The 23,823-nt window shown below is 39.3% G+C and overlaps 2 protein-coding genes across 2 annotated transcripts; both read right to left on the reverse strand.

The window, feature by feature from the left end:
• Positions 1-1,049: 1,049 nt before the first annotated feature.
• On the reverse strand, positions 1,050-6,471 carry LOC132992554 (bile salt-activated lipase-like). The gene is made up of 11 exons (XM_061061941.1): positions 6,303-6,471; positions 5,738-5,885; positions 4,770-4,889; positions 4,491-4,688; positions 4,256-4,386; positions 3,467-3,574; positions 3,235-3,349; positions 2,111-2,297; positions 1,773-1,976; positions 1,452-1,661; positions 1,050-1,312 (listed from the first exon to the last, which is right to left on the reverse strand). Exons 1-11 carry the CDS (start codon positions 6,363-6,365, stop codon positions 1,138-1,140), a joined length of 1,659 nt encoding a protein of 552 aa, XP_060917924.1. The 5' UTR covers positions 6,366-6,471; the 3' UTR covers positions 1,050-1,137.
• Positions 6,472-8,193: 1,722 nt separating this feature from the next.
• gtf3c5 (general transcription factor IIIC, polypeptide 5) lies at positions 8,194-17,502 on the reverse strand. The gene is made up of 11 exons (XM_061061532.1): positions 17,185-17,502; positions 16,047-16,245; positions 15,602-15,797; positions 15,244-15,427; positions 14,757-14,861; positions 13,616-13,730; positions 13,246-13,326; positions 11,941-12,029; positions 11,652-11,734; positions 9,319-9,458; positions 8,194-8,473 (listed from the first exon to the last, which is right to left on the reverse strand). The coding sequence occupies exons 1-11, from the start codon at positions 17,386-17,388 to the stop codon at positions 8,286-8,288; spliced, it is 1,584 nt and encodes a 527-aa protein (XP_060917515.1). The 5' UTR covers positions 17,389-17,502; the 3' UTR covers positions 8,194-8,285.
• Positions 17,503-23,823: the final 6,321 nt, after the last annotated feature.

The raw sequence follows: 23,823 nt of genomic DNA on the forward strand, positions 1-23,823 counted from the left end.
CCATTTATGTTGGGGTTTTGCAGAGTTAATACGCGGACAACGTTTATGTTCGGTTTTATATAGTAAAATGTGATTATTAAATTAATATTAATAATTATTAACACACCACACCCTACACTGCCTACAAGCCTTTGTTTTGTATGCATTTTTATGTTAAAGAATGAACATCTCTTAGACGCCATCCAATCCCATAGCATCTCAAGTTCAGATTGTCAGTGGACTGGAGCAGTTAGAAAACTACTAAATAATTGCACATTTTGCATTGCCAAAAGAAGTTAAGTTATAATACTAATTCTGTTGAAATATAATTAGGATTCTCAGAGAAAATACTAAAAAGGTTCAGGTTAAGGATACTTAAGAATGTACTTAGCCTATTGAGTCACCTTGGAACACATTTCACCTAGATTCATTGCCTCATGGCTGGTTTGTATTTGCCTTGCATGTAAAATGTGACCTGACTCTCTTACTCATTGTCAATAAATGAGAACAGGGTCCGAAATTAACTTTTTGACTCACCAGGCCAAGCTTATTTTTTACCAGTTGAAATAACAAATTTTGTTTTCGTGTCACATACACATCTGTTACAGTACATTTATTTGAGTTAATAAGGTCTTAATTAGGCTACTGTTGAATCAAGAGACCTAAATCACAGATTTAATAATTTTATTGGATAAGGAGATTGAGAAATTACAATAATCTATTTGCTCTCCTTTATTTAAAGGTAGCAGTGCCCAGAGTCGCCCCAGCATTAATTACAGACTAAAAACAAGAATCCATCAAAGAATAATAAATCTGCTTTAATCCACAAAAACAAGCTTTTCTCTCTGTTTTAACTTTGACAATGTTAAACATTTAATATAAGTACACCGCCAGCCAGCCAGCCTTTGTTTTGTATGCATTTTTACAAAATTGAGATTGTCAGTGGACTGGAGCAGTCAGAAAACTATTGAATGGCTGCACAGTTTGCATTGCCAAAAGAAGGAAAAGCTAAATTAATACAAAATAAACTAAAAGGAAAACATGCAGCTAAATGAAACCAGGGAACTATCTTTGCCTTGTGATCCATTTATTTCTTCAGGAGATATTACTGATGAATTGCTTAAGGTGTCTTGATGTGCAGGTGATTGCACTGATTATTTATTCTGAGATGAGAGGAAGGTTGGGCAGGACGCTTGTCCAGAAATGAACATAACGCATTCTCAACTGCTGTCTCACATAGCCCTTGTCCATATCAGAATTGATCTCCAGGTAATGATGATTGATGGTAAACTCAGGCCAGTTAGTGGGCACTTTCTCTCCTTTGGTGGGGTCCCTGTAACCAGAGAAAGGGAACTGAACTCAGGCACATGTGGTTTTTTATCTCAGTATGTGGTTAAGTTTTTCATTCATTTATTATCACTGTTATTATTTTATTTCTGTGATGCTCATGTTGTGCGTCTGCAGAAGTATACCCCGTTTTAGCAAAGTTGGTCCAGTAGTTGATCATGTAGCGGGAGACGTAGCGGTGGCTTGGCCAGTAACCAAGGGGTGTGGTGAAAGGTTTTCCAAACACATACTGCAGATCATCAGAGTGGTCGGCTCCAATCCAGCTGGGGTAGGGTCTCCCGATGCCACCCAAACGGTTGGGCTGAGAGAACAGGTAGGAGTAAGTACGGCCGGTTCTTTGGTCGGATATGGAAGAAAAAGGGATGTAACAATGAATACACCAAGGAGCGTGACAAATAACAGAAGTATTACTGGTAGAAATTTCTTCAGAAAGATCTTATTCTCACGTGGCATTGGTAGCATGAAGGTAGAGGGCAGCCTGAGTAGGAACCAGGAAGATGAAGTCTGTTCCAACATCCACAACAGTTTTCTTGATTGTCTCCTTGTTAGGATTTGATCCCCAGGTTGAGGTATATGTGGAGTAAGCATTGTCTAGAGCTAGAGGGCCACCATCCTTAACGTATGAAGCCAATAGCCTCTTCAAATCCCCACTGCAATCAGGAAGAAAAGGTTTCAAATTTAGGTCTGACAAGAAAATGTTTTGCCTAGTAAAATATGTTAATAACACCACAGAAGAAAAAAACATTTTACTGTTTCACACGTCAACCAAATGGCTTGAACTCACACAGGTGTGTCCACCAGGTGGGAGTTGATTGAAGGAACATCCACACCAGTGAAGAGGTGTCCGTCCATGTCATTGATTCCAGCGATGTAGTCGATCTCAGCAGCATTGTGGAACAGCTTATGAGGCTCATCAGGCAGGAAGTCGCCGTCGACCACAGGAGATAGGAGCAGGTTGTTCACAATGGGGTCTGAAGGAAGAGTGCAACATCAGATGCTCAATACCTATGTTTTACATCTGACTTTCTAATCTGCCATTTACTGAAGGCCTGTGAAGACAAAACTAAATAAAAAATTACCAGTTTGAATAAAATCTATTGTGTCATTAAAAACCTACTGAAAGTAGTACAGCCATTGAAAGTTAAAATGATGTAGGGGGTCTGCCAGCCAATAGGTGGAGTCTGGCTGCAAGGTTTACTCTTTGCAATTCTGTAATTGCACCGTACTGAATAATATTATCATGGCAATTGCTAATGGACGAAAGGCAGTATGTGTAAATGATAGATGGAATTTGCTTGTACAGCACTTTTCTAGTCTTCTGACTTTCAAAGCACTTTTAACACCAAAGGTCACACCTACCCATTCACACCCATCCACACACTGATGTCAGAGGTTGCTACATAAAGTGTCCATAAGTATTAACTTGTCCATTCATACACCACTGACGCAGAATAATCAAATTTGTCTTGCCCAAGGACACATCAACATATTGAACCTCAGACCTTTGGGCCTAAAGACGAATGAATCTGCCGCTGAGCCACAGCCTCAGTGTGTAACACACTGCGAGTGCTTCGCATACACAGACTCAGAAATGCAAACACACATACAGAGCCGCTCCACTTGCTGGCTCCAATGTTACATATCGCCTTCTTATGTGCAAAATTGCACATAAAAACAGAAACATTTGCGTGTTTGCATGCTGTCTTGTTATCTTGCGCCCAAAGATACACTATACAAAGACACACATACTTTAGATATGGGTACTAAATTGCTTATGTAGTAAAAAAGTTTTTTTTTAGTTCTGGTAGATGTTGAAGAGAAAATACATTGCAAGTTTAATTGCTTTAAACCATGAAGATATATATATACTTATCCTGCAGACTTGTTTGTATGAATTTCAGTTCTTACTATCAGGTGAACTGACGATACTGATACTGCCAGCCAAGGTAAGAGTCACAGGATCAGTCATCTTCAAACAGGCAGCCATAGAATCATCGGTGGGGCAGTTGACCTTCAGGGCAATCTGGAGAGGAAGTTCAAATTAGCTTTAATTGTTTACCAGTTCTGTCATAGTATGAAAATTTAAAAAAATATTCAAAGGTGTGTTAAAGAAGTAAAAGTCAGGGGGACTATTATGTACCTCCTCAGCATATTTGCGGGGGTTTTTGTTGATAGCCCAGGGGCAGAGTGCAACCCCACTCTGGGAGATGGCTCTCCTGATCATTCCTTTGTTGTGTGGAGTGAGTGTCTGCAGACGCACACAAAACACAACAGATATTTTATTTTAACAACATTAAGTTATTAGTCACTGTAAATGCTGATGGAGAGTTCAGCATCTCTGGGACTTTTAAATGTGTATCATTTTCCTACAGGTGTTCTAAATACCAGAAATGAACTTTTAAATTACAGCAAATGGTCATCAATTTACTTAAACATCAGTAGGGCCACCAAGGCAACTGTGCACAAATTCTTATTACCTGTATGGTTACAGATGAATGTTTATTATACAAAGTGTCTAGTTGGGGATAACATGTAGACTTACACACATTATAAAGAGTTTTTTTTAAGAAAGAAAGTTGTGTTGCTTGGCAACAGATCCGTTCCAGTCAAGCTGCAAAACTAAGTATGTTGGCAGAGCCATACGAAGGATATAATAAGCTAAATTTAATAATTAGGTGTTGCTTTGAAATTGTACCTACAATAGGTCGCATGTAACACTGTTGTAAAGGCAATGATACACTCAAAGTTGTGCTGTTATGGCAATTATCAGAAAAATGTAGATAGTCAAATGCACTGCACTGCTTGTTAAATTGCTTAAATGTGTTTTTATTGAATACAATTCATTTAGCAAAATTGTGAAGAAGATTTCATGTCATATATTTAATATATCATCAATCATTGCTGGATTTCCAGAAAAATTGTTTCTCACCTGGAAGCTGACACTAGCTCCCCCTGCAGACTCTCCAAACATGGTGATGTTGTCGGGGTCTCCTCCAAAAGAACGGATGTTCCTGTGCACCCAGGCAATAGCAGCCTGCTGGTCCCAGAGACCAAAGTTTCCTGAAGGGGAATCACAGCACCAATGACTGATCTCAATGAAAACTTGCAGGGAAGTCCACTTCTTCACACTCTTTTTTCAAAAAGGTGAGACAAAATAAACATACCAGGCAAATCAGAATCCCCAGTGCTCAGGAAGCCCAGAGTTCCCACACGGTATCCCAGTGTCACCACAATGACATTGCCTCTGTCTGCTATCTCCTGCCCATCATACAGATAGTTATCCAGGAAATTAGCTCCCATAGAGCCTCCAGCCAAGAAGCCTCCTCCGTAGATCCAAACCATGACGGCCATACCTGTGGACACTGAAGAGCAACAGTGATTGGAGCTGGTTGAAGTCAATATATAATAATACTGAGACTTTGTGGGCCCCTTGTTGTCTTTACCTGAGCTGCCATGAGGAACCCAGATGTTGAGGTACAGACAGTCCTCACTGCCTCTTGTGTCAGTCATGATAAGGTTCACCTGAAGGCATCTGTTCCTGAACTCAGTGGCCTTCAGAACACCTGCCAATAGACACACAAGGTTTAAAGTCAGGGCTGTGTATTCGCCATAACCTTACAATACAAATACAATACAATATATTGGGATATGTTGTCTTATTTCAAGTTAGGTTCAACATTTTCACTGACTCGCTGATACTTTGGAGTAGGAGAGTAAAAGAATGGAAGATAGATTACAATGTTGCTGTCAGTCATTCAAGGGTTTAAACAGATGTTTTCCCTTCCAACTTGTTGAGGCAATGTGCAGGAGTTTGCCAACAATACACATTAATTAAAAACAACAAAGGACCTGATATCGGGTGCCTATAGGACTTTTATTGCCAAGGTATTGAAACAGTTATTAATATCATTTGATTTTTACAAGTTGAAAATTCTGGGATCGTGAAAACCCTAGCCCCTAGTAGTCTAAAACTTTAGTCCCCACTGCCTTTAGCCTTTTAAACAATTCTATGTAATTGTTATATTCATGATTCATTGCCACTGCCCTTTTTAATCAATTAAGTGTTTGTTTTTTCTTTCTGATGAATCCCTCAATTTCTTTTTCTTCTTCTATAGTTTTATGTGATGGTTTGTATGGTACTGCTGGCTTTAAAGCAAACTGCCCCTCTAAAGAAATCCTTGGTCCTTGAACTTTGAAGAAAGAAAAACCCAGCGTGAACAATGTATGTTTTCTTGACACAATATGTCTTACAGCTGAAGCTGTTAACTAAGACGTATTTCCCTTTTCACACAAAAAATAAAACTTTTTATTCAAATCAAATAATTGATATGATTGCTTGAAGGACTATTCTTCTCTGTGGTGTCGATTATAGCTTTAAAAGCTTTTTTTTCCGGTCCATGAGTCTACCCACCGTCCCAGCCAGGGTGACGTTTTGGTTTCTGAAACCTTTGAGGGATGTCAGCAAAAGGAATCCCCCTGAAGACATCCATGCTACTGAAGAGCCCAAGACGGATCTGCTCGCCCTCCACCATCCCTCCCTCAGTGTACACCACTCCGAGCTTCAAAGGGGACAAAGACATGCACAGATTCACTTGAAGCAGGAGCCCACTGAAACCTTACACATATATCTTGAACAAGAACAGTGCATTTCAAATTAAAAAAAATATTATAATGATTGAATGAATCAGTCATGTAAAACTGTTATTGAATAAATCCTTCATACAAATGTAATGAAATAATTAGTTAAAACGATAAAGGTTAGAAATATGTTGTGACACACTTCTGATTCAATATACATCCATTAGCAATTTATTAATAAAATATTCTCATTCTTTCATAAGTAAGTATTGCAGCTTAATTACAAAAATGCTGTGGATGAGGAAATTGTAGATTTATTTAAATACTGAAGGCAATATTAAAGATACTAAACAAAGACTCTTATTAACATATCGAAATGTTTATTTTGGGACACTTACGGAGGACGCAGAGACCGTCTCCAGAAACACAGCAACAGCTACCAATATTCCCAGCTTCATCATCGTGCCTGTGGAAACAAGGTTGATTGTCGGACAGACTTTTATAACGGAGACCCCTCCTCCAAACAGCCCGTGACTGGTTTACATTCTGTTTGGCCTGCTTCTCCCACTTTTACATAATATTGAGTCACCCTGTGTCCTTAATACTTTCCTCTCTGACACTGACAATGAAATCAGCTGTAACCGTGTTACATTCTCGGTGTTACAGCTAGTAAAACCCACACTGGAAACATCTTGTTGTGCCCACACATCAGCAGTGTTTGGAATTTAGCCAAAATGTCAATGGGATTAAAATTCCATTTGATAAAAACCTTTAAGACTCCATTTTTCCTTGTACATTTACCAAACCAGGTTTATCATTTTATTTAGCCTATTAAAGTTGAAATGATCATCAGAATTTGCAAGTAATAAGCCTTCTCTCCTTATTTTTCTTTGTTTGTTTAAAATTCTGCCTCAACTATGTCTATTTCACAACTGTCTTTATTTTATATTGTATTGCCATGCCAACAGACTGAGCATGTCCTGACTTAGAAGCTCAAAAGCAAGGGTTAAATAGTGATGGCTAATAAATAAAGAGGAATAACAGCATGTTTCACAAAGGTGAAGGGACTCTTAATATGTGACTTCATGGCAGTTCACTTGGATGAACAGTTGATAGAAGTGGGTTATAGTTGGAATCAAAAACATTTTTAATGTCATCTAGGGCCGAGCCAGACTTTTTTGACAGGGGTGGTCGGACTGGGCCACTGACTTCTGCAGAGGTTGCAGGAAATGTGAGGCGCACTCACACACAAATGAAAACCATTTTTTTTTCTATCACCACTAATCATATCTACTTTCACTACTTACAATTAATTGTGAAATAAGTGTTAAATTATTTGTATAATTTATTTAAACCTTACAAAGAGTAGTGATGTTTAAATCTTCTTTCGCTTTAGTTCTCTAAGGGTGCACTCACACTAGGCAATCCGTACCTTGCCTAAGCACGCTTCACCCCTAAAGTCCAGTTTGTTTGACTAGTGTGAGTGATCCTATCCGTACGGTAGGGGACAACTTTGCCTAGTGTGAGTGTGCCCTCAGTGGTTAAAAAGATGTATTTCCAAAGAACATGTGTTCCTGGATAACATTTGAGAGGTGCCAATAGTTTACAGCTGGCATTTTGTATCAGTAAGGCAACCTCAGCTCAGTTGACACAGCTGTCCCACTGGACTCAGAGTCTCACTGCTACAACCAATTCAAAGATAATACTTGTTTTAAGTGTTAGCACCCCCTCCCCCCCATGTGTTTTTTTCTATCTTACTTTCCACGAGTGAGTGTATATGCATCCTCCCAATAACCCACTCTTAACCCACCTACAACAACAGACTTGTGCCATATGTCAGTGTGAATCCCAACAGTAGTTGAAGTGGAACCACAAGGAAAAGTAAAAAACAGCTGAGATGTTGGATAAGCAGATGTTTGTAGCAACATTCAGTCTGAAATTTTTACATTTACTTTAAAACTTTACATTTTTTTCTATTTTGTCAAGTCTAACTTAGACAAATGCCCCTCCTCTCTATTTGACACTGTGCCTATTTATCATGATATGACTAAAGGAACAGAAAGGCTTTAAAGTTTTCAGGCTGAGCATACTGGAAAACGTGTAGATGATACCGATCTATCTGCGTTAAGCCTATACAGGCCCAATGACATCGGCCAACTATCTTTCGTTGGTAGTTAAACTTGACTGATGCCCATGAAAATGTTTTAGTATGACTTAAATTTGTCAGGGATACGTGTCATGACCATAACTGAAAAACTTAAATACAAACATAATTCTTACACAAACTACTAGAAAACCTCAATTTTTATTTAAATCTCACTGGAAAAAAACAATCCAAATGAATAATGCAAAATCTCAACAGTCATCATTAATGTCTTTTGTTAGATGTAATCTAGCATTTCTGTCTCCATCTCATTTTCACTCCCCTCAGACGGCTGAAACTCATCATCATCATCTTCATCGTCGTCGTCCTTGTTCTTGTCATCCGGCATCTCCTCCTCTTCGTCCGAATCGGGGGTTTGTTTTCTTTGCCGTGCACGTCTTTGTTTCTTGGGGTATTCTGGCAATGCTGATGGAAAGAAATAACATCAGGTGACAAACTAGAAGGCATCATCAGCACAGAGTTTACCTATCACAGGATTAAAACTGCTAACAGAGTGCATACTGTATGTGAAGATGGAATAAGAATTAGCCACATAAACAACTAAATGACCTTGTGTGATTTGTAGGTTGGTAGAGTTAACAATGCAATTATTTTTTTCATAGTTTTCATCATCACCAACCTCCTGAGGTTTAAGCTTCTGAGAGGCTGTGCTCACATTCGGTGGATGTACATGGACATATGAATCTCCAGCTGACCTTTGACCTTCTTTCTCACACTGGTACGCATAAAAGCATTATTCTGTGTTTCTGGGATAGACGTTGAAGTTCATCTTTTTTTTTGTCTTGCTGATTTTTCTCCTTAGTTTAGATCTATTGTAATATTTCATTAAATGCATAGGGATATAGTGGTCAATACACTCAGTCTTTTGGGCCACTGCCCAACAGACCTGTAGTATTGCTTAATATGTAAATTATGTAACCTGAAACTGAGTGTATTGAGGGGAAATAGCAATGGCTTCATCTTAAGGGGTCATAAGACTACAAGGCTGGGAGCCACCTAGTTAAAAAAAAGAAACCCCGTTTGAGAGTTTTTCATGGAGCAAAGACAGTCAGCATCCCTCCTGGGTTACAAAAGGTAACCCAGGAGGGATGCAGGACGGCTCAGTGAAACACCAGCTCCTACACTTTTGACCATCATGTGTCAATGGTATATGTTAATCTCTAGAGGTAGTTTATGCGTCATTACACAGAAGAGGACATAGTCTACATGAGGTGAGAAACAGCATAACTTTGTGTAACACATGTCCTTACATGGTTTCTGGGCTCTGATGACCTTCTTGATCATGCCTGAGATCAGGTCCCTCAGCTTGTCGGTGGTGCCAACAACACACCAGCCGTCCCGTTCGTCACAAATCTCCTCATTACTTTTCTGCTCTATCACCTGTTTGAGACTGGAGACACAAAAACAGCTTGATTACTCAAACAGGGGATTGTGTACATTAGTCCAACTACTGAAATAAGGAAGGACAATGTACATGAAAGATTCACATGGGTGTTTCCATTTTCTGATGGAGACTGAATTTATTCACAGCTACATTTATTTCACAACATCATTTACTGATACTGATCAGTGTAGCCGTTATCAGCAGCCACGTTTTACGACCTCTCTTCCTGCAGGACTCAGGACTGTGGATTAACATTACTTACCAAGGAACAAAGGAACTGATCAATGACTTAAGTCTACCTCTCAGACAGGATATTATGAACTTTTACAACACCTGGAATAAACAACCGAGTGGAAACAGAACACTCTGCTATCTATGAATTGACCCCAAAGACATGAACTGTGACCGAAACCAGTCTCTGCAAAGTCGTAAAATTGACCATCTGTTGAAGGACTGCTGAAGAGCTGAATTAAACCACAGCTTTCAATTCTGCATCAAATGAACATTTATGTCTTTCTTCATCTAGATATTTGTAATTGTCACATTGAATGTATTATAATCATCTTTTTAAACTCAAAATCTGATCTTCAGAACAGGAATAAGAGTTATATTATGTTTAATAAGAATTTGACGTGGAGCGCTATTGCCACCTAGTGTTAGAATATCCATGAATATGTAACCTTCATAATTGTACATTTAGACGTGTTATAAAGCATACTCTTTGATATTAGCTATAGAAGGTGTTATTTAAAGACACCAACTTCTTTTCCTACTTTATTAATATGTCTTATTAAGAATACTGACTGTATAACATGTTTTTGTTCACCTACAGGCTGGGATTGACAGAGGATGTTCCCAGATGGTGTGATTTTCATCTCAACATGAATCTGATAGAAATGTTTGTCTAAATATATGACGTGAACCTACATCAACATGGATCTGATAGAAATAATATCGAAATTAATGTATGGTGACGTATATATGTTTAGATTCATATTCTTAATCTTATTGAGTAAACTCGGTTTAGTTTAAACAATTGTCCTCCGGTCAGAATGGGAGTCACCCGTGGGCGGCACCCCTCTTTGCCTGCAGACCCCCCTCCTCCCATCCAGGTGATAAGAGCTCACACTGACCTCAGATCTTAGTTTTGGTTTCTTGAAGTTTAGAGCTTCAGCTCTTGCTCTCTTCTCTTCGGAATTCGGTCCGAATCACTTCTTTTAAGTTTATGCCGTAGAGACGAGTCTCTGCCGAACTTTCTTTTTCACGCACAATTTTTGGAACATCAATTCTTTCTGGCTCAAGCAAGGTTTTTGAACTTTCTTCTCCAAAGTCTTTGCTCTTCAATTTTGAATGCCAATTCCTGAGTTTGGATTCATCAAGATGGCCATCCGGTTAATCTGAATTGGAAATCGACGTATCAAAAGACTCTTTAATATTTTTTCCTGTTGGATCCTCTTGGAGCTTCTGAGACAACGGCTGAACCGACGTACAATCTCCATCCCAGCTGCATACTCCGACCAAGGTGTCAAGGCATCTAATCTGGCCCGTGGACCTCTCTGAGCCTGACAAGAACTGCTTGCCAGAGACTGAAACGCGGGACCAGCCGGCGGAGTTCAATTGAACACATCTCACAGTAAGACTGCTGGTGGCAAGGGGTGTTGGAAGATTAAGTCTTGAGTCGTGTCTATTCAGAGCCCTCCTTTAAATCCAAATAGAATCCCAAAATTCCTTAATCAACTTTTTCTTTTTGACCATTTTCTGATTAGGTCATTCAAACAATACCGCGTCTTATCTCATTACTAAATATATAATGTCACCATACATTATAATTGCCTTATCCTGATCATAATAATCCTATTCTTTATCTGTTTCATCTATACATTATTGTTTACCCCTTTTTATATTAAATTTTACACATAAAATTCAGAACTTTGTCTGTGTGTTTTCTTGTTAAACATTTCCAGAACTTACTTCTTTCAAGATATGAAACTGACTGATTAATTAATTAACTTATACCATTAAAGTTATTTTCTTCCTTTAACAGGAAGTGGTGCCCCTTCTTAAATACGAGGTTAAATAAAGATATAACATCTTAACAATTTAATTACACTACATCAGTACAACACATTTTTATCTAAAATAAAACAGGATCATTACAAACATTTTGTAAGTAATTCAGGCTTAAGACATATTATGTACCTTTTCTCATCCAGGTCACAGAGCTGGTAAAACATCTGTCTGTGTGGAGGCAGCATGCCCTCTCTGAAGATGTAGGAGGACTCCTGAGGAGATGAAACAGTAGTCAGTTAGTATGAGGCAGTAATCACCGAGCAGACAGCCAGTTCACAGTGGACTATAAGAAGATTTAAAGAAATACAATTATAATTTAACAAATAGAAACAGAATACAAATTCAAAGTTGAGTTGTGTCATTCCAGTTGAATGATAACCAACATTTTATTAGAGCACTATGCTGGACCTTCACAGACCTTTAGCTGGTATGAGAGCGGTGTTAGATCTCGGCTGCTGCCCGGACCCTCCTGCGCTGAAAGTTCCATCACGCTGGCTACCTGAGGACCTGAAAGAAAAATCATATTTTCTGTTTAGCATTGCATTGGAAGAGGTCAAAGAGCTCCAGGAACACTTGTAGTATGAAGATCAGCTTTATTAACTTTATCAGACTGAGGTGTTTCAGCTTGTGACCTTCATCAGGGTCATGCAGTGATAACAGTGCACTGGCAGAGCCACGGTGTTACATCTTAAATTATTGATGGCTGCATGCCGAGGGCTTGAAGGGCCGCAGCAGGGCCTTTCCATAACAGAAGGCCTGGAGGAGGAGATAAAGGATGCCAAAGCTGGTCAGCGATTATATGGCCTTTGTGATCTCATTACCTGAATCGACAATCAACCAAGGAGGAATCGAGGCCCAGTGAGAGCGAGGAGCCAGACTAAGGGAATAGGAGTCAAGGGAAATGAAGGTCTGAGAACTAAATAAGCAACTACTGGTTAAACAGGGTATAATGTTTGGCAATGTTGTTTGTTTTTTTATAATGTTTAAAAAAGAATAATTATATTCTTGTTTTATTCTTGGTTATAAAAGATTATTGTAATAAAAGTAATGCCTGTTTTTAAATCTCTTCTTAAGACCCATCTCTTTTCCCTGGCCTTTGACACACAGTAAGACGTCGACTTATTTATTTATTTATTTAATTTCTTTTTTGCGTGCCTATTAATTTTACTTATATTTTATGTCTTTTAAATTGATTCTGTATTTCACATGTAGTTTTCTTTTATCTCGTGTGAGCTGTTACGTATTTTATTTATTCTTCTGTACAGCACTTTGGTCAACTGTGGTTGTTTTAAAGTGCTTAACAAATAAAGTTGGATTGGATGGATTGGAAGACCAGGGTCGACCTTGTCCACTAGATCCTGTAACATTATTTTAACACCAGACAAAGCTACCTGTTCTGGTGAGCTTCGCGTGAAGAAGATGGGGAAAACTAAAAAATGACCACGATAATATGATGACAAATATGAAGAAGCTATGGTTGCAGGGTTGGGCTGACAATTGTTAAGGGAATTGTTCCCAAGAGGTCTTTGGCAAAATAGACCTCATGTGCTGCTACACCAGCTGACTGTTTCATATTTTTCTATGGGACTGGGAATTAGGTCCTCAGTCTGATCCCAGTGGGAATTCTGCAGAAAGTGGTCCAATATACAACGTTGGCACATCTTAAGTAGCAGCTTCTCCCGCACCTAACGTGTAAAATATGTAAAGAAATTCCCAGACTTACCCGCTTTATTGAATGTGATAGGCAGACTGTAGTCGAGAGCACTCCTCTTGGCTTTTACTGGCATGTCAGATAACGAATACCCTAAGAGTAGGAAAAAGAGGAGCCAGCAGTCAGAGTTGGGCAGACAGGTTAGGGGTTGAGTTTGAAATGAATGTGATAGTGTGAGACAACACTGCATTTGTAAAAAAAAATACAGCTTGTTCTGTACAATTTCTCACCTTGTGCATTCTGCTCTCATTATATCGTAACACTTTATTTGATCTTTCATGTCAGAATTAGAAAACCCAAAAAGAACTCTAAAGGGCGTTCAATCGATGACTAATCTACTCAGGAAACCTCCATGCTGCCCCGCTTAGCCACAGATTCTTACCGTGTTTTGTGCTACATCGTATCCTGAAGTCCAGTAGCTGGTATATTTTCGCCTCCTTGCACTTTCTGGGGTCATAGCCGAGCCTCACCCACAGGCTTCTCCACGGTCCTGTCACCTACCAAGGTAAATCAGATGTTTAACTTAATTTAGTGCAGAATTAATGACTCATTCTTCAAATCAAATTGACCACATTTATTTTTTAAGGATCATTTTTGGGGCTTTTTATGCCTTTATTTAGATAGGACGGGGGATAGAGTCAGAGATCTGGGAGGGAGGGAGATAGAGAGTGGGGAATGACCTGCGGAAAAAGAAGCCACAGGTCGGATTCAAACCTGGGCCGCCTGCTCAGAGGACTGCAGCCTCTGCACAACGGGCGCACGCACTAACCTCTAGTCTGCCAGCGCCCCTGATTTCTTTTTAAACTTTCTTTGGAATTCATTATTTTTTGAAGCAGAGAAAAAACTATATTCTGCAGTAAGAGAAAACCTAAAGCTAAAAACTTTTGTCTCTGACTGAGAGGAATGTTCTCTTCTATGCGAGTGCTGTATTTTGAGGAGCTGTTGTGTTGGGTTAAGCCCCGAACAGCACCATAGTGTAAACAAAAAATGCTGTGCAACTAGCTTTACATGTGTTCACAAACTGAGCTTGGAATCTATTCTATTAAAGAAGAGTCATTAAGAGATTTTCCCTTTCCTTCTCTCTCACACTAGCCTCTTGATGATTCCATGTCCTTACAGTCATTTGTTTTTGGATGTTCATGGATTGTGACTCTGTTGTGCTGGGATATATAATCTATGTGTGCTGTGTGTGGACTTGCCCTTTGTTATGAATGAACTGTGAGGGTTCGACCTCACATAGAGTATAAATAGAGTCATGCTTGACTCTATTTATCAGCTTTTTTTCCTTCCAAAACAGGAATAATTGTGACATCCTTGACCATCTTCTTTTCTTTTCTCTCTCTTTTTTTGTAACTGATCAGATATTGTACTCCTTGTATTTGGATGTAAATACAAAAATAAACATTAAAAAATGAAAATATTTCTGAATGACATGATGGAAAATTCATTGAAAATCATCTAGTCTTCCCTCTGAAATGAAGGCTCACACTTGTAACCAGACACACTCTGTCCTCTTGACTCACCGTATAGTAGGCGCAGACGGGCAGCAGCAGTTTCAGTTTCTCAGGGTGGACGTTGATGTTTGCCTTGACCGCGTTCCGTGACCAGATGGGCCGACTCTCAAACATCTACACTCAAACAAAGTTTGGTTTAAGATAAGATAAACACCCACAGAATGGTGGAAAGTCATTGATGTGTCATTTCAGGTTACACAAGTATCAAATTGAATTATTAGTGGGAATTCTGTTAATTCACTTTATCTCATTATTTTGCCCTTGCAGACTAGCTTTTGTTATATGGGACATTTTTAATTAAATATCCAGACTTTAATCTTTTCTCATGAGCCATGAATTTCTCCTGAGAAACCTTCAAATGGCTCGTCAGGATTCTCATGTACTTGATGGTCTCTTCTGTAATAACAGATTTCTTTACATTTAAAATGTGTCTATAGCAATAGCTGTGTGTTGTACTTTCATTAATCGGTAATCACAATTGCAGAAGCACATCTACCTTCTTCATTTGCTCTTCTGCCTGCTTGTCATTCTCCTTCACGCAGACTCGTGCCCAGTTGCTCCTGGCGGCCTCGAGGCTCTCAGTGGGAACGCTAGGATCACTGAAACTCACAAAAATAGCGTTGTGGGGCCGGCGATTTCGATTCAAACCGATAAAGTTTGACTTGCTGACGGGCATTGTGCTGTAAACAGAAAGAAAGGACAAAGAAATATTAGAAATGCATTCCTTTTTAGCTACATCAGCATCAGCAGCAAGTTTGCAAAGGGCAAATAACTACACCCATCAAAGGGAACAAGCCGAAGCTGTAAGGTCAACTGAGTAAGCTGTGTTTGTCCCACAGAGTCGTCGCACTGACTTTTGAAAGATGTCTGGCCGGTAGTAATAATCCACAGGGCTGTCGAGGCGTGAGAAGGCAGCTGGAGGAAGAAAGTAAGGCATGGGCTGCTCAAAGAACTCTTGATTCTCTGATTTGCGGAGGATGATCTTGTCGTACAAAGATGTTTCTTTTCCACCTTCTGAATGCACAGCGAGGTACTGAAAGTCTGACATCCCTGCAAAAAAACCCACACAAAGCAGATCATTAATAAGTGAATAATAGATTGTTTTGTAGTTTTTGTATTAAAAAAAAAGACCAATAAGTATGAAATCTACATTTTACACAATACAGCAAAATATCTAAGTGTTTGTTGTGAGAATAAATCTCAGCAGCTAAAAGGGGGTAAAGGGAAAAGACAGAAAAACAAGACAGTAAATGTTTTTTTACCCACATCACAACAGCATAGGAGATTTTATAATCTAACCTTGGAATTTGTATGTTGTTCCAATAACTCCAAGAACATCCATTTGGATCTCAGTATCCTTGGGGTCCTTTTTCCTAACCCGCCGCCGCACTCTGAGGAGCAGGTTGGTTGATGGGAAGCGGTTTCCACAAAGAGAGTGGCAGAAAGGGTCCTTAGGCCTGTAACGCAGCTCAAGACGTCTGTTGGGGTGATTGAAAGACTATGGGATCAACAGAAAATGAAGACAGGAATAAGATAAGTGCAGTTAGATCAATGACAAACATCACTATTATTGTGTATATGGTACGCATAGTTTGTAGTCTGTGTTTTATAATCGCTGGGAAGCCATTAAATCAGGAAATCAAGCAGTATGTCCCACTTTTTTACCAACATGAAGTCAGAACCATGGGCGGTTCTAGGCAGGGGCCAACAGGGGCCAGTGCCCCTGTAACACTGAGCTTGGTCCCCCCTGTGACCACCCCTCCAAAAGGAAGAACCCCCCTCATAACACATACACAGTATTTAACAACCGAACTCACAATCTAGTATTTAATTCTGTTATTGAAACAAATATAAATCATGCTATTTTATGTTGAGGTATATAATGATGTGTGCTGTTATTTGGCATAATATATATTTTTTTTAAAGTGATCATCTCTTTGTCTGTTTTTCACCTGGGTTTAATGTTCCCCTCTGACAAATCATCTAGCCCCAGTTTCACCCCCTCAGTAAAAGTGGTCTAGAACCACCACTGGTCAGAAGACATTAAAGTAGCCAATAGGGGAGTATTCCTGCTTACTGACCATTTAAATTAATACAAGTCTTTTGACCCCCTGGGGTTCTGGGGCAGTTGCCGGGCTGCTTAAAATTAAAGCCAATACTAAGGTCGACCAATAGTTGTAAGTTTCTGGAAGCTTGAGTTTCAGCTATGTATTGTCCAAACAACAATATGACGTTTTCACTACAAATTACACAGTAAATGGCGTGCATTTTCATTTGTCTCAGTTTATGACATGGACATATTGTAAAATATTGAAAGGCATGACATGTGAATACACTACTGACCACCTGTGAAGTAAGGTTAGTTTATCAACTGTTTGGTTTGAATCTTCGGGTCTCTCAGGAAGATTATGTGCTAGTTCAGTTATGCTTTGCTTACTTTGGACACTGTTTTTTCACCCCCGAGAGTCTCCAGCATCTTGTCCACATTGGTGACTACCCCCGGATACTCCACACACACCAGTTTGCTGTCTTTCATCTCCACGGTGGACGAGCTGCCGGGCACATCTTCATCCTCAGTCTGACCGGAAAGAGTCAGTTCTTTCAGAGTAAAATGCACCTTCGTGTCTCTGGACTCCGCCATAGTGCTTCTTTAATTGTAGTATTTAAGCATGTATGTGGGAAACGTATACATCATTTAACCAAACCCGCGCTGTCAACACAGCCTGTACCCGTCTGCAAAATAGCTCCGTGTGGAAACGCTACAACGTTGTAGTTCCGGCTTCCGCGGATATAATACCAGCCTGTGTTCGTCTATTTCACTCCAGAGAAAAGGAAATCATTGTAATAAAGAATTCATGTTAAAAAATATAAATCATTGTAATTTTCAAAATAATTTGAGTGGAATAATTAAGCCATAAATTAAATATAATGTTTAACTTTGCTCTAAATCTAAAAAAAAAAAGAATACAAAATATGAAAGATGTCTGGCCGGTAGTAATAATATTATGATGACACTAAAAAGATGCAGGTTACAAATTCGCTTACATTATCGGATAATCAGGTCGAATACTTTACGCTGATTGAACTAAAAAGTCCAATGATCTTCCGATTTTTCTTTTTCATACATTTTTCTTAAATACTAGGATTTGCCTATCAGATGCTTTCTTACCAATAAAACATAATTTTATATTCCAAATGTGTTCCACTGTATATGTTTTTTATTTATCTTTAATTTGGCTTTGACAGTGGAGTCATTGTACCCATTTGGCCACACGGTGGCGGTGTAAATCAAATAACGTGAAGTCAGTGGAGGAAATACTGATACTATAGGATTACCATCAGGCCTCCATTTACTTAAAATCATAAATTGCTTAATCCTCTTGAATGCCCCAAGTCCAAGTGGATGATCTCTCTGTGTATCAATATTTTAGAGCCTACTCAGGATCATACTAAAGTATATTTGTATTGTCAAAAGGAGACAACGTCTGTTGACCTTAGCAAAGAGGATTTGAGTGCTGTCCCTCCCAAAAACTGTCAACACACTGTCATCCCCTCAGAGAAGAAAGAAGACTCTGAAGAAACAGTTCTGTCTTTCTGTTTACCAACTTAGTTAAGATGCTGTTTTAAAAGGCAATTATGGCCTGATGTAACACTGTGTTTACTTTGATTCTCGTTTGTCTTCTTCTCTCACACCTTAAGGGAGTTCAAACCTAACACTGTGTTTTTAACAATGTGGGCCTATAGCCATCTTCAATTCAATTTTATGAACCGCTCATGATGTGAGTAAGAGTTGGAATTGATTTGTCTTTTTTGTCTTGAAAATATGGTTAAAAATATGATGCAAAATGAAATGAAAAATCTGCTGGAATGGTGCTGTGCTTTTGTAGTGATTGGAGAAAATCATGTGTGTGTGAAGAAAAAAGGTTTTTTGGATCACTCTTATGCCGGATGATGAACAAGACCCAGAAGAGGCAACAAATAAACCTGTTGTTAACATGGTATTTCATCCCTATGTGCACCTTCTCACAAGGGGACAGGTCAGGTTGTAAAGCCAGCTTAGTTTAAGGATTAAAAACATCTAAAAAAAAAACATTTTCCCTTCCAACTACACAGTTGTCTTTTTTACAGTGAACTCTTTTTAGCTACTTGTATGAATGACACTAAGAAAAACAAGTTTTATTTAAAAAACAATATTAATTTCAGTTTGTTTCATTACGTGCTGTAAAATCTTATTAGCTTTAAGGTTATATGTGTTATTGAAAAAGTTCTACCCTGACATTGGGGTTGAAACTTTTAATAGATTATTGAATGTGTTTGATGGATGTTTAATGTTTTTTTGACATGCTTTGGTTACAGTTTCCCCCTGGTTTCATTTGCACTATACTCGACTAATTCGTTTGTGGATCAATCTCTGGATTTACAGAAGTGAAGTAAGCATACCAACACTATAAAAACTCTAGAGTTGTAATACGATTCTTGATTCATTTTTTATATTATGAATTTATTTACTTTGTGTTTTTATTTTATTTTGGTAACTTGTACACGCCTTTTTCCTGCCAACTATGTGTTCCCCCGGGTTTATTCTGTATTACACTGACTTCTATTCAATGGAAAACCACAACTGCAGCAACTTTGTAAACACTTCATTAGTTGCTTCATTAAAAACAAATTGTGACACCTGGCCTCTCTCAATGTTATGAAGTGCAGTGTTTTGTTGAAGAGGAAAAAAAGGAGGAGGGGACTGAAAGTCTCTGACTGACAATCTGTTATTTTCTGTGGTGACGGAAGGATTTTTAACTATCTCTCTCTTTCTTTTTTTCTTCCTTTTTCTCCTTCTTTACCCTCGTTTATTGGATACAAGGGCCAGCTCTTGGTGCTATCTTAGCTGGAGGCCTGTCCACTCCTCCCTGTAGTCCGCAGGCCTGATGCAGCCGTTACAGTGTGTGGAGGCTATGATAAGCTTATCAGGAAGTCTGTACCGCCCAGCGAAGTCTGAGAGAGTCTGCTGCCCACAGATTTCACCCCCCCCCCCCCCCCCACCCCCCCCCCCCACCCCCCCAGCCCCCACACACACACACTCACACACACACACACACACACACACACACACACGCTCACTGATCAGCCCTTCTGTCAGCTCCTGCAGCTCTCACATCTGAACCTCTAGCTGCTGTTTGTCTCATGCAAAAGCTTTCTGTGTGTATGCTCATATTTGGACAAGTGATGTCGACATCAGGCCACACCTACAAAGCCTTGTCAATTTCTGTAGGCAAAACCAAAGATTATCAGTGATCGCTTTGACTGCTTAATTTATTCAACATGTGTTTTTGGTATGAAGCTTTTCCAGCTCTGTCACAGAACTCTACAGGCATTACACTTTAGGTTTGACGCCACAGTCAAAACAGATCTACAGTACCAGCGGTTGCCAAGCTGCCTCACTCATTCCAAGTTAACATGTCTAAGAGCCTGTTGTTGTGGCTCTGGCTGTGTTATGCAGGTATAATGAAAACCAGGTTCACAATCCTGGTTAAAGCTTCTGTGAGGCACTTTCAGTTTGTCTTGGTTTTGGTGACCCATCTCGCTGATTTTGTCCAGTACATGGATACATATTGTTGTTGTTTTTTTCAGACCCTGCAGTCTTTTTGTCAAGTCTTTGCCATGAAAATGATCTGACACCTACCCCACAGTATATACAGCAGTTTAACCAGTGACCAGTAAAAAGCATGTGAGCAAGCTTACTTATGCTAAGGTCTGCTAAATGTAAAATAAACAGTGTAGGGCTTTTGGGAATTTCATTACACAAAAGTTAATAGGATTATCTGTTGATATTTGTACCAAACAGAATTCTATTCAATAGCTGTCACAATATTTCCCATAAAGCCTTAATGCTGACTCTTCCTGAGTTGCTTGTAAATATTTTTTCTGCAGTGTTCTCACATCAGGTCACCCTGACTTCCCCACAGAATATGTACTAGGGTGCTGGCAGTGAAAGTTTCAGGTGGAGGAGTTGGAGGGTAAATTACAACTGTTAGCATTCACACGTGCAGCTCATCCCGAGAAAACTTTTTGTTGCATGTGTGAAAGCGTCATAACTTAGTGGTTCATCCTCTGTGGATCATGATAAAGTACACAGTTTCATGATAATCCATCCATAGTTGAAATTTCAGTCTAGACCAAAGTGGTAGACCAATCAACAGCGTGATAATTATCCGCTTGTCATTAATCATTAAGCACTAGACTCTACTCTAGCACTTCTTAAAACAGGCTGCATGTAAATGAAGAGCACCAGATTGTGTTGCCAATGTGTGAAGTAGGCTTTGAAATCCTAGAAAATGCAACCTCAGGAAATTATTACTCTTCTTTATCTTGTCTATCTTGTATGACACTTTGTGGGCGGGACCACTTTTTGAGCTAATCTATGGGAGGACAGGACATGTTTGACCACAACAACACAGTGTCACTGGCAATCAAACAGTATCACATCCCCACAACGTGTGACAGCGGAGGAAGTGATCATACAGCTCCTTCCTGTGTCCCGTCATACATCGGAAACCTGCTGACACTTTAAGTTTCTTTCTTTCATGCTTCTGCCTGTCTCCAAAATAAAGTGATGGATCTCTTGCATGTCATCACGATGACTTTGCAAATAGAATTTTGCTGCTGTCTTTGGTTAATTTGTTTTTTTCAATTATCTTGTTGCTTGACTGTTGTAAATATTATATCTATATGTGTATTCTTTCACACAGTACATAATTAAATTAATAATTAAATAGTGAAATAAACATTTGGCACCACAAACAGTAGATATAGTTAATCTGTTCCTTTTATAGAACTTTTTGGATTATTTAAATTTTTTTATATGGTTTCAAAAAATGGGCTACAAAAGCCCAGAAGTCCCATTAACGCCCAAATTAAAATGCCCATTTACACAGAAGAAATACAAATGTGAACATAAAACATTTAATTCAAAAAACGGTTTTAGTGTGAATATTTCATGTCTTCATTGGCACACACTGTACAGGGGATGATTTTTTATTCTTCTCATCCATTTTGAATATCTTAAGGCTAAGAGTTCTGCATCATTAGGGGTGCGGCTGATCTGAGTGACAGTTGGGGGGGGGGGGGGGGGGGGGGAGTTGTAGCTGCTTGCCAGGAGGGTAAAGGCCCGCCTCAGCTAAACCTCTCTGCCTGTTAGTAGGTCGACTGAAAGTTAATCAAGGTTGCATTTCCAATATGGCAACTGTCATCAGAAAAAAAAGCTGATGTCACGGAGACCATGTTTTATACAGTCTATGATTTGCACCCACATCTTTTCTGTCCTCTTCTGTTTCTTTTTGTAACAGGGGAATCAAATCTTTGTCAATTATTATTATTTTAAAAATAGCTAAACACGCCCTGATTGGTTTTCAAATTTGAACCGTCTCAGATAGTCAACAATATTCCTTTAAATGTTTTTAACATTGTTTCTTGAATTAACATTTGAACCTTGTTCCATTTGAAAGGTCCCACTCTCTCAAGTCTTGTGTTTTTAAGGGACGAGCATTACCACGCTGCTCAGTCCCATGCAACCATACTTAAGAAAGAATAGGTTTATGTGTCAGATGTTTTATTAAACACTGAGACGTTGACGTTAAAGACAAACACTTTGAGTCCTGAACTGCTGAAACACTCAATCTGGAATCAGATGCAGAAACAGGAGAATGAATCTGTGTCCTAGAACTGAAAAAGTGATTTTCTCTGATAATATTTCCATCCCAAACAAGAGCCAGTTTGAGTTACAAGTTTAAACAGAAGAGATCTTGACTGATAACTTCATCAGTAAATAATGACTCAGACTCCTGTGGCATTTCTCTCAGGGAAAGTGTGGTCCTCCTTGGGTATCTCCTGCTCTGCCTTCCATGAATGTGCCGTGGATGCCTCAGGCGTGTTCAGCCATCTCTACATCCTGTACTGGCCAGGGTTTATTTGCATAGAGACAATTTGCAAGACAAATTTCAGCTCTGTGCGCCTTTGCCAGGTATGTGAGTGTGTTTGTGTTACAGAGACCGTGTTACATTTAGATTCGGCTTTTGAGATGCAACTCAGATGTTTGAGTCTTGATTTTTCAAAAGTTGTTGGTTGGGCTCTGCTGCTTGAAAAAGATGCGTTCGGTTTTGGTTAATAGATTTTATTGTTTTCTCTTCTGTTGAGCCAGTATGTCTCAGTCATGTAAAGAATATCTGATGCACTGTAAACAGGTATTTCTATGATACTTCTGTGCACATGTGTGGAGCTGTTAGAAAAGGACAGTTAGAGGAAAATCAAGTAAATTTACAGCTTGCAGGACAAACAACACCTCAGGCAACACACATGCAAATGAACAACCACTGAGCAACAACACAAACACTCAAAAAGAGTCCTCATCTGTTACTGTGTCTGACGTTGTTAGAAAATCAAAATACCTGCACAACATTAAGTGTTTTACTCTTGTGCACCTGTACTCTAGAAATGTTTCAGGTGTATTATAACCTGCACGCTTTCTTCAATTCCCCCCGTTTTCCCCCAGGCTGTCCCCACAGTTTCTCACCTCCCCCCTCCCCTCCCCTTCCAGGACCTGTGTCCTGTTTGTTTAGTCCCACCCAGGATGATCCGCTCTGTCTCTCCTATACTGTTGGTTAACCTGTGCAGGATTTTGATTTGCTGTGTCATTAGCACCAGGATGTTGCACCTGCTGCCGACAGTCTAACTGTTGCAGAGGGATCACAACGGACCCTGTTGCCCTGGTAATACCAACATGTTTTGCATAAAGACCTCTGATTTGTTTGCCAGACAGTAAGCCTTCATGTTTCCTCTCTCTCCACATGTACAGACAGTGATTTCTGCAGCAACGACTCCCTTTGACACAAAAATTGGTGAATGAACACATGCACTTTTTGCTGAAATTATCCTCTCATCTTTTTCTGCCCTTTTTCTAACACACTGCTGAGTGCATGTGAGAGAATTATGGTGGTCCTGAAGGTCTAAACACAACATTTAACAATACACAGACTTCTTACGAAACAAGAAATTTCATAAAACATATCTTTTTTTTAAACAA

This window comes from Labrus mixtus, chromosome 17 (assembly GCF_963584025.1).
Source record: "Labrus mixtus chromosome 17, fLabMix1.1, whole genome shotgun sequence".
Taxonomy (NCBI): Eukaryota; Metazoa; Chordata; class Actinopteri; order Labriformes; family Labridae; genus Labrus; species Labrus mixtus.